Consider the following 13635-nt stretch of genomic DNA (forward strand, 5'->3'; position numbering starts at 1 on the left):
GACGAAGTAGCAGGGAGGGTCCATCAGGACGCCATGGCTATCTCACCCAAAAATAGATTTTTCGCTTCGCTCAAAATCCGTTTTTTGGGCTCAAGCCATGGCGTCCTGATGGAAGAATACCAGAGAATCAATGTATCGTGTTAGACCTGAAAGATGCCTATTGGCAGCTTCCAGTCAGTCGCCCCATCTCCTCCTACCTAGGATTCAAGTTACAGAGGATAACGAATGTCCAAGGACAGATACTTGTCAGACTAAACATAGTCCTAAGTATCTTCACAAAATTGGCGGACACAGTCACGCAAAAACCAAGCCTAGCAGTGGTTCAGGTAACAAAGTACCTGGACGAAAGGCTGGTGTGGGCAGCACCCGAAGTGGCTGGTCTATGAGCATCCAAGGAAGTAATCCGGTTCCTGGAACATCGGGGATGCAAAATCAGCTTCAAGAAGTCTCGATTCTCTCCAGCTCAAAGGCTTCATTGGCTAAAAAACCATCGAAACCTGAGGTCACACTGGCTCTTCTTTCCCTGAGGGATGTAAAAGGAGATCACAGGGTCAGTCAAGAGACTATGGTAATCAGTCAGGATTCCAAGACACTAACAAGGAAGAGTTCTGGACTCTCTCCATTTTGCAATAATGACAGACCCAGTGCTAAGAGCATAGCTAAAAGATGCGTTAAGACTCTGGAGAAGATACGCATCAAACGCTCGAAGAGATCTCAAAGAGATCTAAAAGGACCGATATCGGTCTTTCCTTAATCGCTTCCCTAACGACGGTCAAAGGCCGAAGGCCTATTGAAGATCGTGCCCTTGCAACTACCTCGACTGTTGAAGATCATCCGCATGGATGCCTAGTCAGAAGAATGGGGTGTTCACTCCCATCAGAGGAAAATTCAAGGAACTCGGTTAGTTCTATCCAAGACCATGTTAGTCCTGTTGTGGTTGATGAAACACTTTCCACGCAGATCAGACCTCCTCAGGCTGATCTGGGACATCGAAGCGATATTGAGACATCGGAACCGACAAGGCTAGAGGGCGTCTCATATAGTTTAGGTGATGTTAGCCATCCCTTGCCTAAAAGGATGGCACCTATCAGCAGTTCATGTACAATCGATTCGCAATGTGACAGCGGATGTTCTACTCGGGCTCAGGCCAGTAGAGTTAGAATGCTCCACAGACGCAGCCATCCCTTGCCTAAAAGGATGGCACCTATCAGCAGTTCATGTACAATCGATCTGCAATGTGACAGCGGATGCTCTACTCGGGCTCAGGCCAGTAGAGTTAGAATGCTCCACAGACGCAGACCTATTCTCTCCCAGATGGGAACAAGTTCCCGAGCTGCAGATCAACCTCTTCGTGACGAGCGTCATCAAGAAACTACCTCAATATGTAGCCCCATACGAGGATCCTCTAGAGGAGATAACAGACATCTTGTCTATAGCAGTATATTTCGTATATGTACAATACAGTATTGTAATACAGTATATGTATTTCATTATTTTCCATTTATTATTGCATTATGTTCTAATAACTTCTTAATTTACAGATATTAACAGTTATGTTAGGTATATTGAATGATTCAAATGTATTTGGCTGTACTGTATTTCATTGTGGTTATAGCTTTACTGTATTATAAAACTTAATGTGGTGATTATGTAGGGTTTGGAACGAATTAGGCGAGTTACATGTAAAACTTGTCCCATGATATGAAATTTCCACAAAACGAAAGCCACTCCGGAACAGATTAATTTCGTATTTTGAGGAATTACTGTATTTCTGTTAGCTAAATAAACAATGATAAGATAACGCTGCTTTTTTACCACGTACCCCCAACCCACCAACAACAGAATATTAATGTTTAAGTACCAATAAAGAATTAGGGTTTAAGGGTAAAAATTGTTTGGTCTAAATCACAGTCTGCTTTTATGGAATAATATTCTAGTTTTATCTAATCATCTATTACTTATCAATTTTTATTTCTTTAAACTGTTTGGTTTGCCAATTGTTTAATCTTCTGCCTTTAGTTTATAGTTTGCTTACATTTCACTTAGAGTAGGAAGTATTACCAAATAGTAAGGAGAACTGAAGACTTGCTTCACTTCCGCACCTCAATGAGTAAACACTCAATGAGAAGGGAGATGTTTTGTTAATATACTCATGCTGTGTATATCAGGAGCAAGTCCAGTTCTAGCATGTTTATCATTTTGATTGTTAATATTAATAACGAAATTCAAAACAGAATTTTATCTATTACTGCACCACCAACACATGTAACAGAATGGGTTTGATTCTCATGGTTTGAGAGGGAAAATTCTTGTATTTTTAGTTATCCTGTGGAATATGTTTATTTGATTAAGGATCAGCAAATGAACTTTGGTGAAGTATTGGAATAATTGATTTTATCCATAGCCAATCCTGGGTTATGGGTGACTTGAGTGTTTTTATATCTGTCATTATAGGATTATTTCATTTTACTTTAGTTCAAAATCTCTAAGTTTATAGACCTTGCATTAATAGGTGACTGCGAATTCCCTATTCAGCTTTATATAATGTGAATATATGATTGAACATTATTTTTATATGTGGATATATGCTATCCTTTTGTATTTTTTTCTTGGCTTCTACAGTATTGGGAATACAAATTTCGTAATGTTTCGGCTGATGGCAGTACCAATGAGGAGAATAACTATTTGCAAGACCTGTATGCTCCAATGCAGGTGTGCTTCTGTCAAGTCACGAATTTTACATTTTTGGTCATCAACATGCTTTACAGTTACAAGTAAGAATGCCCTTTGATTAATTTATCTGAACATAATAAGAATTTTTTCTCAACTTTTTATTATATCCATGTAGCCTTTAAGACATTCGATAAAACCTAAAGAATCACTGGATTCAATATGCTTCCAGGTTCCACAGTGTCCTCTGGTACTCAAGTTAGGCTTTTTCCTCAAAAAATAAATTGACTTGCTGCAGTCCCACTAATCCGAATTATAATTTTCTAGACAATGATTACTATACTGTTACATACACATACATACATACATACATATACCAAGGCACTTCCCCCAATTTTGGGGGGTAGCCGATATCAACAAATGAAACAAAACAAAAAAGGGGACCTCTACTCTCTACGTTCCTCCAGCCTAACAAGGGACTCAACCGAGTTCAGCTGGTACTGCTAGGGTGCCACAGCCCACCCTCCCACATTATCCACCACAGATGAAACTTCATAATGCTGAATCCCCTACTGCTGCTGCCTCCGCGGTCATCTAAGGCATCGGAGGCAGCAGCAGGGCCTACCGGAACTGCGTCACAATAGCTCGCCATTCATTCCTATTTCTAGCACGCTCTCTTGCCTCTCTCACATCTATCCTCCTATCACCCAGAGCTTTCTTCACTCCATCCATCCACCAAAACCTTGGCCTTCCTCTTGTACTTCTCCCATCAACTCTTGCATTCATCACCTTCTTTAGCAGACAGCCATTTTCCATTCTCTCAACATGGCCAAACCACATCAACACATTCATATCCACTCTAGCTGCTAACTCATTTCTTACACCCGTTCTCACTCTCACCGCTTCGTTCCTAACCCTATCTACTCGAGATACACCAGCCATACTCCTTAGACACTTTATCTCAAACACATTCAATTTCTGTCTCTCCGTCACTTTCATTCCCCACAACTCCGATCCATACATCACAGTTGGTACAATCACTTTCTCATATAGAACTCTTTTTACATTTATGCCCAACCCTCTATTTTTTACTACTCCCTTAACTGCCCCCAACACTTTGCAACCTTCATTCACTCTCTGACGTACATCTGCTTCCACTCCACCATTTGCTGCAACAACAGACCCCAAGTACTTAAACTGATCCACTTCCTCAAGTAACTCTCCATTCAACAGTTTATATAATGGATTTTGATCGAAGCAAAAAATCTATTTTTGGGTTAGATAGCCATGTCGTCCTAATGGAAGGTTCCTATAAGTAGCTTTCAAGGGATATTTGAACTACAGTGATATTCCCAGAGAATTTAACTTTAGGTCTCCAAAATTCTAACTCCTGGCGCGAATATCCTTAAAATTTCTCTTAAGGATATCGCATATATCAGGGGACGTATATCTTGATATGACACATAGCAATCTTCACCCCGAATAGCGTTTTTGCCTCGAGGGGAAGAGTGGAAAATTAGAAGGGGAGCTGTTATCAAGGTTACCCTTCCTCCCATACAACTATTGAGTATCTAGATGGCGCCATATCCCAGATGGCGGTTATTCCTAGTAGCATTGAGCATGGTGCTACAGGTATAATAGTTTCAGGAGGGATCCTGCCAAGGCCTTTTCTATAGAAAAGGAGGGCGGGTCCATCAGGACGACATGGCTATCTCACTCAAAAATAGATTTTTTGCTTTGCTTAAAATCGTTTTTTTGGGCTCAAGCCATGTCGTCCTGATGGAAGGTTCCTTTAGGCAGCTTTCTAAGGGATATTTGGCTACAGTGATACTCCTAGAGAATTGACCACAGGTCTCCAGAATTCTAACTCCTGGCGCGAGTATCCTTAATATAACCCTTAAGGATATCGCATAATATCAGGGGACATATTTCTTGATACGACACATAGCAATCTTCACCCGAATAGAATTTTCGCTTTGAGCGGGAAGAGTGGCGAAATTGAAGGGGAACCGTTATCAAGGTTACCCGGTGTATCCCCTCCCGGTACCACCCCGGCGAACTATTCCTTTTGTAGTAGCGAATTAAGCACGGTGTTTCTCCCAACTGCTCTCGGTGTTGTTACTACTATAAAGGATTATTACGAAGCAATCTCCAGCATCTTCATCCTCTGGAAAGTTGAGTATTTAATATTTCCTGTGTATAATTTTTGGCTCCCTTCTCACCGTTAAATTAGCATAATTTAGATGTGTTTAGCAGAGCAGAGTCATCACCAGAGGCGGCCATTTTGGACCGCTGTCATGCACCATAAATACTTTATTTAGTTAGTACAGTAGTACGACGTCCCTGGTATTTTGCTATAATGAATTCTAGCTATTTAGGCAAATCATACTAGTGAAGATAAGATTTACACATGTAATATTTCCTATTCTATTAAAACTTTTCGATAGTATACGTTAGGGCCTCGGTGATATAGTGTAGCCGATATCCTGACCCGAGTTAGCCTAGCCTAACACGTTTTAGTATACTTTAGTAAAGTTATCCCCGTTTATCCTCTCATATCGTTTTGTTAATTCAATCGGAGATAGAACATCTCCTAGAATTACTATCATAATTTGATACTCTTCTCTTTTAGAGATATAAGGATAAACCCTTCCTTCCCTCTGAGTGCCGCCATTAGGCGGCAACCCTATCTTTTGTCTTGCCATAGAGTAGTGTACTCCGGCTAGACTGAGATAGTGTTTCTGTCCATCCTCTTTGCCGGTGAGTATCCCGGCTTTGAAATACGACAGTAACTCAGAGTATTCAGTCTTGTTGTCGGCAAATCTACCGATGGGGGATTAGTCATTCCCTTGCCGGTTACACAGTTGCCAGCATAGGAAGCCTGGCTTCCCTAGTCCACAACCGAAAGTGGTAGTACAGTTGCCTCCACCTTCTCCCTTGTGGACTAGAGGACATGTCTTATATCCGGCAATGTCTTAGGCTAAGGAATCGTTATTCCTCTGCCGCCCAAGACGGCGCCGGCATAGGAAACTATACCTTGATTTGCAGCTGACAGTAGGATGCATACCTGCCTCCTTCTTTCTATGCAAAATATAAGACCCTTTCCCTTCCCCTTCTGTCCTTTAGTGATGGCCTAGCCATCACAACCCCTGTGGCCAGTATTCTACAATCTCCCCGCTTGCCGGGCTGATTACGATGCCGGCCGGGCTCCTACAAAGGCCGCTAGATTGTTGCTTCGACCTTCCCCCTTACGGAAGCAAGGTTTCTGGAAAGGTTGTGCCGGCCATGATGGCTGCCGGTGGGAGACCCATTACAACTTTGAGTAATCTTCAGTCCTCTCTTGTACTGCCATCCACAAACCCTGTGACCGGCAATGCAGCCTGCAACAGATATTGTGGCTGGATGGAAGCTAGAATTAATATATTCTCTCCCCTTCCATTTGAATCCTCATTCTGGAAAGAAGGCAGCAGAGACAGTAGTCCCTACAACCATAATTGTTAAACTAAACTATAATAATATGGTAGTCCTCTCCATTCTTTCTCTCTCTCTGTCGGCAAGTGCCGTCAGTTCCTAGCCTAGTCCGGTAGTATACTGGCAGAACTACAGTATAAGACTATACAGTAGACAGTATTCCTGCAGTATAGTATATACAGCAGTTAGAAAAGTACAGTATATAACATACAGTAGTATGATTTTCCAACATACTCTGTGTATCCTTTCACAGTCCATTGTTGAGACCGTTAAGCAAATGTTGAGGTGAAGTATTCCTTCAACATTCTGATGTATCCTAGATCATCAGAACACAAAATCTTTACCCTACAGTATTAATATTTCACTTGTGGGGGAGTTAGTGCTAGTATATACTGACTCCAGCTCTATGTACTAGAGCTATTCACCATATATTTCCTTAATAAAGAAATTTTAAAATATTAATATTGAGGGAGGTCACAGCTATTGCCTGAACAGGAAACACGGATATGTGTCTTTCCTATTTGCTCTCTAGCTTACTATCCTAAACTATAATTATAATAGTAAGAATTACTATTAATACATGTGAATTTATTTATCAGTATGATAAATTACCCCATACTCATTTCACTCTTTCCTTCCTTACAGGAGGAGGGCAAGGTGAAGTGTGCAGTCCTGTTCTGCAACCTCAAATGTAGGACCTTTTGAGGCCACAAGATTCTTACGTCTCATGCCCCATGCTGCATTGTATTTGGATCCCTGAGGTACTGGAACCTGTATTTTTAGCATGTATTATTTCAATAATATAAACAACCTAGTACTCATTCACCCTTTTCTCTCTTACAGGAGGAGCCGATGGCAAAGTGTACAGTGGTGTTCTGCAACCACAAGTGTAAGAACTTTTGTGGACATACGATGTACAGGCCTTATGCCCCTGCCGCATCGTATCCGGATCCCTGAGGTTATGGGACCTGAAAGGTCACTCCAATCGCTTAACCTTGCTGAACGACGGCTTTGTAAAAGATATCCCTGACACTACGGAGTCAAGGGATACAGCAAGGGAAACCCAATAAAGGTGAGTATGAGGCTTCCAGAACTTTCAGGGACCTTACCTACCTAACAAAATACTGTTCCCTAAGGCTCAATTGAATACGTTTGTGCCTCAGGCACAGGTCCAGCCTCCCTCTATCCAACGGGCAGTGGACACGGATATCAGTAGGCACTGCCAGGCTTGGACATCCACCAAGATCGGATGTCAGAGGCGTCCATTGACACCAGACAGGACCTACTGCAAGAAGGCCCTGAATAAGGAGTGGTTCAACCAACCATGGAGGAAGAAGGATCCGTTTCGATGATGACTGAGGTACGTCAGCTCACTGTGCCGGCATATTAATTGATGCTGTCAACCTCTTCATCCCCAACTCCCCAACTGGCTAGACAGTTCGGCAGGAGCGAAACGCTTCTAGAGTCGATCCAGCAGATGCTGACACTGTTCCGGTAGGAACGAGAGGAGAATAAGCAAGATCTCAAAGAGAGGAAAAAAAGAGGTACAGGGAAGGAAACGCCCTGGTGCTTCCAGGAGCTCCGCTAAGCCCCTTAAAATACCTGACCTCCTTCACTGTTCCGAACCAACCCCTTGGGGTAGACGGAACACATGCCCAGGTTGAATAGGAAGCTTTATATCTCGTAGAAATTGGGGCCCAACCCCCTTGAAGAGCTTCAATTCTGGCCCAGCTTTCAGCGTACCCAGATTGCTTCGTGAGACTACGAAATGAACTATACTGAAGGAAGTCATTGTCCTTGAACATAACAAGGCCCAAGCCATCCTTACCAAGACCCAGAAAGGGGCCGGATATAATAACTCCAAAGTCTCAGCATTGAACAAGAAGTATCCAACCGTCATTGCTCCTTCCTCATGTGCCTTTCCCCCTTTCGGGGAAAGCCCTAGACTGTGTCAGGAGAACAGTCGAAGAGGGCAAACCCTGCCCAACCCTAGAGAAAGGTAAACCATTATCTCTAGCTATGTCCACCTGCGTGGAGAAGTGGAACGAAGTACATCTAACCTTCTCCGTCTCGAAGTTGGGTCTGGAGATAGCAGGTTAGCAGTTTAACGAGAACCTTCCAAAGTTGCCAAACCATCCTTTGAGAAGGGAACAGGAGACAAAAGATAAGCTTGTCGCCTCCCTGTGTCATCAGAACCGCTTAAGAAATGTGTGCAGGCCTTTAGTAATGCCCTACCCTTGTGATGGATTTGTAGGTTTTTCTCAGGTCAAAAAAGGACCGGTAGAGACCATGTGTTTGCCGCAACAATGGTGAAACACGAACCTAGAAAACTGATTTCATCATGTATTTGGGGCACTGACCCTATCCCACAGGAAGTGGTCCAAGAAGTCATTACCAAAGCCACCACAGAGAATGGGATCCTGCTCCAAAAGTGGGGCATGACCTCAAAGCGGAAATCATCATTAGAACTGCACAATTTCCGACCGTGACCATGACCACGGTGCCTCAAATGGTAGTCCAGCCATAAACCACCTTCTAGATGGTCTCTCATCGGCTGGTAGCCAGTCACCTGTATTTAAATCCAGGCTTTGAAAGGCACTTGACCACCTTTCAGCCCTACAAGGTAAGGGCCCAAAAAGAGGACCCTCCGGAAATCCCCCAAGGGTGGAGGAGGACGCGGTCACAGAAATATGTCCTCAGGACCCTCTAAACAATGTGAGGTTCCAGGTAGGAGGCAGACTTTCCACTTTTGGGATCGTTGGACCTTTGATCCCTGGGTCCACAGCCAAATTACAAATGGACTTGGTTGGAAATGGAACAAAATCCACCCCACCTATCCAAAATTCTTCCAACACTCCACCCCCTTATTGGAAGAATATGACTCAGAACTCTTGAATAAGAAGGTAATGAGGAAAGCGAAGTCCATCAAAGTTCCAGGGAAGGCTGTTTTGTGTTCCCAAGAAGGACTCGGACAGACCTCGCAGTCGTTCTAGGCTTGTCTCTACTCAACAAGTTCATCGAGAACAACAGTTCCGGATGCTTACAGTGCAACACATAAGGACCCTTTTACCTTAAAAGGGGCCTATACAGTCTCAATAGACCTGTCAGATGCTTGCTGGCACCTGCCAGTCAGTCGCCCCCTCTCCTCCTACCTAGGATTTAGGCTACAGAAGACAAAATATGTCTTCACAGCCATGCCCTTTGGACTAAATATAGCCCCAAAGGTATTCACAAAACTCGACGGACACGATCGTCTAGCACCTACGCTCCGAAGGAGTACAGCTAGTGGCATGCCTAGGCAATTGGTGGGTGCAGGCAGCATCCAAGACTACTTGTCTGCAAGCGGCTGGAAAGGTGATCCAGTTCCTGGAACACCTGGGCCTCAAGACCAGTCGTTGGAGGTCTCGCTTTTCTCAAGCTCATAGGTTTCAATGGTTGGGAATCCATGGGAAATTACAGTCACAACACCTCTCCATTCTATTAGAGAAGAGGAGAAAAATAGCGGCATCTCTCAGGAGACTAATCCAACAAGAGGATTTCAAAATACCAACAGGAAGGAGCACTGGGCTCTCCGGTTCGCAGTAGTGACGGGCCCGGTGCTGAGAAGCTCAGCCAAAGGATGTGCCAGGAGTCTGGAGAAGATACGCATCAAACGCTCGAAGAGATCAACAAGGTTGACCCCGACCCGATTGGGCATGCTATTGAGGCCAAGGTCAATGAATAAGAGCCTAGCATAGACAAATTTTTTGCAACCACCACAAACATGGCGATACACATGGAAGCCTCCCTGAAAGAACGGGGAGGCCATCCGTATGAAAGGAAAGGGCAAGAAATTGATCATTCCAGTTCTAAAACTTTTGCATCAACATCTTGGAGGCTATGACAGTCCTCCTGACGTTGAAGAGACTATCCCCTCTCAGAACAGTCCACATCAGACTGGCTCTCAACAATGAGGTGATAGTGATATGTCTAATTGACAAGGCTCGAGTTCACCTCACATCAACCATGTGATGTTAGCCATCTTCCGCCTGGCAAGGAAGAGTAGATGGCATTATCAAGCAGTTCACCTTCAAGGGTTCCGCGAAGTGACGGCGGATTCTCTATCCGGTTTCTGTCTCTCTTTCTTCTTTTACCTGCTTGAACGAGGCATTGCTTCCACTACGATAACTGCGTGTGGGTTGGCCTTGACTGGACCTCTTCTATACGCCTTTGAGATAGACCTCATAAGCGAAACCTTTTTTAAGGTACCAAACCATACACTAGACCCAAGCCGACAACCCCTCTAAAGCCCATTACATGGTCGTTGGTCAAAGTCTTACACTATACTTCAAACCTAAATAATGAGGATTGTACTCTAAAGGAGCTAACACAGAAAGTAAATTTTCTGTTTGCAATAGCCTCAGGGGCTAGAGTTAATGAAATATTGGCCCTATCAAGGATGTAGGCCATATTCAGTTCACAGAAGAGGGAGAACTGAATCCTTTCCCGATCCTACTTTTCTCGCCAAAAACGGGCTTCCCACCAAAAGGTGAGGTCCTTGGAGAATCTGCTCACTGAAGGAAGATGTCTCCCTATGCCCATTAGGGTGTGTTAAGGTCCATCTTCGTAGAACTTCAGACCTCAAGGAAGGACAGCTCTCCCGAGGCAATACCTCAGAATCAAAATCTATCCCTAAAATAACTGAGAGCAATGCTCACCTACTTATTCGCTGAGCGGATCTTGACAGCTCACCCGCAGTTCATGAAACTAAGAAAATTGCTTCTTCACGGAACTTCTTCCAACACTATACGAAGCAAGTACCTAAGATAAGACATGTTGTGGTGGCGGCTGGTAGGTCTAGAGAACCCGTCGTCTAAGCCTGCGACGAACAGTGAACTGCTTTGGGACTTTCCAGTGCATCGGGTGCATGGGTACATTTAACCTCAAGTGTAAATCACAACTATGATTAACACACTGTTCCACATAAGTGCATTTCTGACCGATAACACCAGTGCCAAGTGAACGTTGCGTCAGGGTGTTCGTGCATTTCCAAAATCTGTACAAATCGGTCAGATTTGGTTTCACATCTCTATTGAGTGGCATCATTTCGATGAAATTACATATTTTCCCAAAAGGAGAAAAATATGGACCCTGATGTGTTTTCAATGCCGGATCAGATTCATACCTGATTGTAACTACAATTGATAATTTAGCTACAAGGTAAAATACAAGTTTTTTCAACAGACTCGGTTCAGAATGAAGACGGGAAACACGGTCATTCAAGCGTTTCGTCAAAGGGCTCGATCCATTTCCGGTAAGAGGAATGTGGTCACTTACAATTTAAGGAGAGAGACTCAGTAGGCTCCAATTGATTTTTGAATTGCCAGATAGCCAATAAAGTCCTGACTTTGTGGGGTTCCCCGACTGTAGATCTGCTCTCAACATCTCTGAACAGCAAGCTTCCGCTGTACTGTTCTCCAGTCCCGGACCCTCAGGCTCTATGGCAAGATGCATTCCAACAACGGTGGGACAACATTGACGTGTACGCATTTCCCCCATTTTGTCTGGTGAGAAGACTGCTCAACAAAACCAGAGCATCCAAAGTTCTAATGATGACCCATATAGCTCCGCTATGGCATCATGTTGAGTGGTTTCCGGACCTCCTGCAACTTCTCGTAGATCTACCAAGAGAACTCCCGCCACGACCAGATCTACTCAAACAACCTCACGCGAGCATCTTCCACAAGACTTCAACTTCACGTGTGGAGACTATCCAGTGTCTCCTCTCTCAGAAGGGCTTTTCACAACAAGTTACTGAGTGAATGTCCGGATACTTGCGTAGGTCCTTAGCCTTGGTCTACCAGACAAAATGGAGAGTATTCTGTGGTTGGTATCGTGGAAGGAATATCTCTCCACTCGATGCCACTATTCCAGTAATAGCGGAGTTCCTTGTATACCCTCAGGAGGAAAAACGCCTTTCAGTCTCGGCGGTGAAAAGCTATCGCTCAGCCTTAAGTCTTGCCTTTAAATTGAAAGGAGTAGATGTTTAGTCTTCATTAGAGCTTTCTTTACTCATACGGAGTTATGAGATCACTTGCTCTCAGTCAGAGATTAGGCCTCCTCCCTGGGACGTGGTTCGTGTTTTGAGATCCTTGAAAGGACCTCCTTACGAACCATTATACCATGCAACTGACCGAAATCTCACTTGGAAGACAGCGTTCCTGCTCACTTTACCTTCGGTAAAGAGAGTCGGCGAACTTCATACCTCTCGTATGACATCGCCCATTTAAGGGATGAGGGGAAGTGACACTCAGCTTTGTCCCTGAGTTTATTGCTAAGACTCAAAATCAGGGGGTGCTGGACCATAAATTCGTGCCTCTTCAGTTTGCGAGTCTACGTTCTGTAACCAACGACCCAGATCAGTTGTTAATATGCCCAGTGAGGAGTTAGAGATCTTAAATGCACTGCAGCAACCCAGCCCAGACTAACACCTCTGTTAGTTCAGGGAGAGTAAAGAGGAGGATCACCAAAAACACGGTATCCTTCTAGATTCGCCAAGCAATCGAAAGAGCCTTGGCTCCTGATCCTCCTCAGACTCGTCGACCTAGAGCCCATGATGTCAGGCGAATCAGTACTTCCGTGGCATTCAAGTGCAACTTTTCCATGTTTCAAGATCTCCAAGCGGGCGTGTGGAAGAGACAGACCACCTTCACAGCTCATTACTTGAAAGACGTGCTACACAGGAGACTCGATATGTGTACTATCGGTCCTGTGGTGGCTGCTCAACAAGGGGTTTAAGATACCTCAGGCTCCTTGATGGACAAGTAGCAGTTGGTTACGGGCATTGGTTACCCGGGTTAAGACTGGGATGAATGAGAAGAATGTCTGGCTTTCCTTTCTTCATCTTCCCTCCCTTGGGGTACAGCACCATGGGTCCCTCTGCAAGCTGACTTCAACCTCTGCAGGTAAATTATCACTTCCCTTGTGTGGTCTAGTTCAAGTTATAAAATTGTTATACTGTACACGTCCTTATTGCATTCTGCGAGGGAGCAATGGGATACATCTTGTTTTCCTCTATAAACTTGAAGGCGTTCATATAAATTAACAACCTCTATTACACTGCATTGCACAAGCCACGAGTATACTCACTTTGGATATTTCAGCAAGGTGTCAAAGTTTTCCCTAGACCAAAGCCATATACTCTACTAAGTAAAACCGGGTCAATGACTATGCCAGATCTAGGACTTACACCCACGTAAGGGTGAGTCATCCACACAAATAACGGAAGGTTTGTTAGTATGGGAACAAATGACAAATTCAGAGATAATTTATATTTTTCTCTAACTAATACAAACCTCGAGTTATTAATGTAAATTGGCCCGCCATCACCTGTCCCCCAGAAGTCCTGCCTGCAATAAAAAGTGACGTCTCTCACTTCTGCAAGAGTGCATTTATATAGAGGCGGCTGGGTACCCCCCAGCCACCCCTAGCCTACCCGCTTCGGTGGTTAGGCAG

At 44.1% G+C, this 13635-nt stretch overlaps 1 protein-coding gene across 4 annotated transcripts in view; it reads left to right on the top strand.

The window, feature by feature from the left end:
- Positions 1-13635, top strand: part of LOC137624350 (equilibrative nucleoside transporter 1-like) — a 788303-nt gene that overhangs the window by 739049 nt on the left and 35619 nt on the right. For all 4 annotated transcript variants that reach the window (XM_068355039.1, XM_068355041.1, XM_068355037.1 and 1 more), the window contains exon 5: positions 2623-2774. In XM_068355039.1, the coding sequence (XP_068211140.1) occupies positions 2623-2774 (152 nt within the window). The remainder of the gene's footprint in view (positions 1-2622; positions 2775-13635) is intronic.

The sequence above is a fragment of the Palaemon carinicauda genome, chromosome 31 (genome assembly GCF_036898095.1).
Source record: "Palaemon carinicauda isolate YSFRI2023 chromosome 31, ASM3689809v2, whole genome shotgun sequence".
NCBI classification, from domain to species: domain Eukaryota; kingdom Metazoa; phylum Arthropoda; class Malacostraca; order Decapoda; family Palaemonidae; genus Palaemon; species Palaemon carinicauda.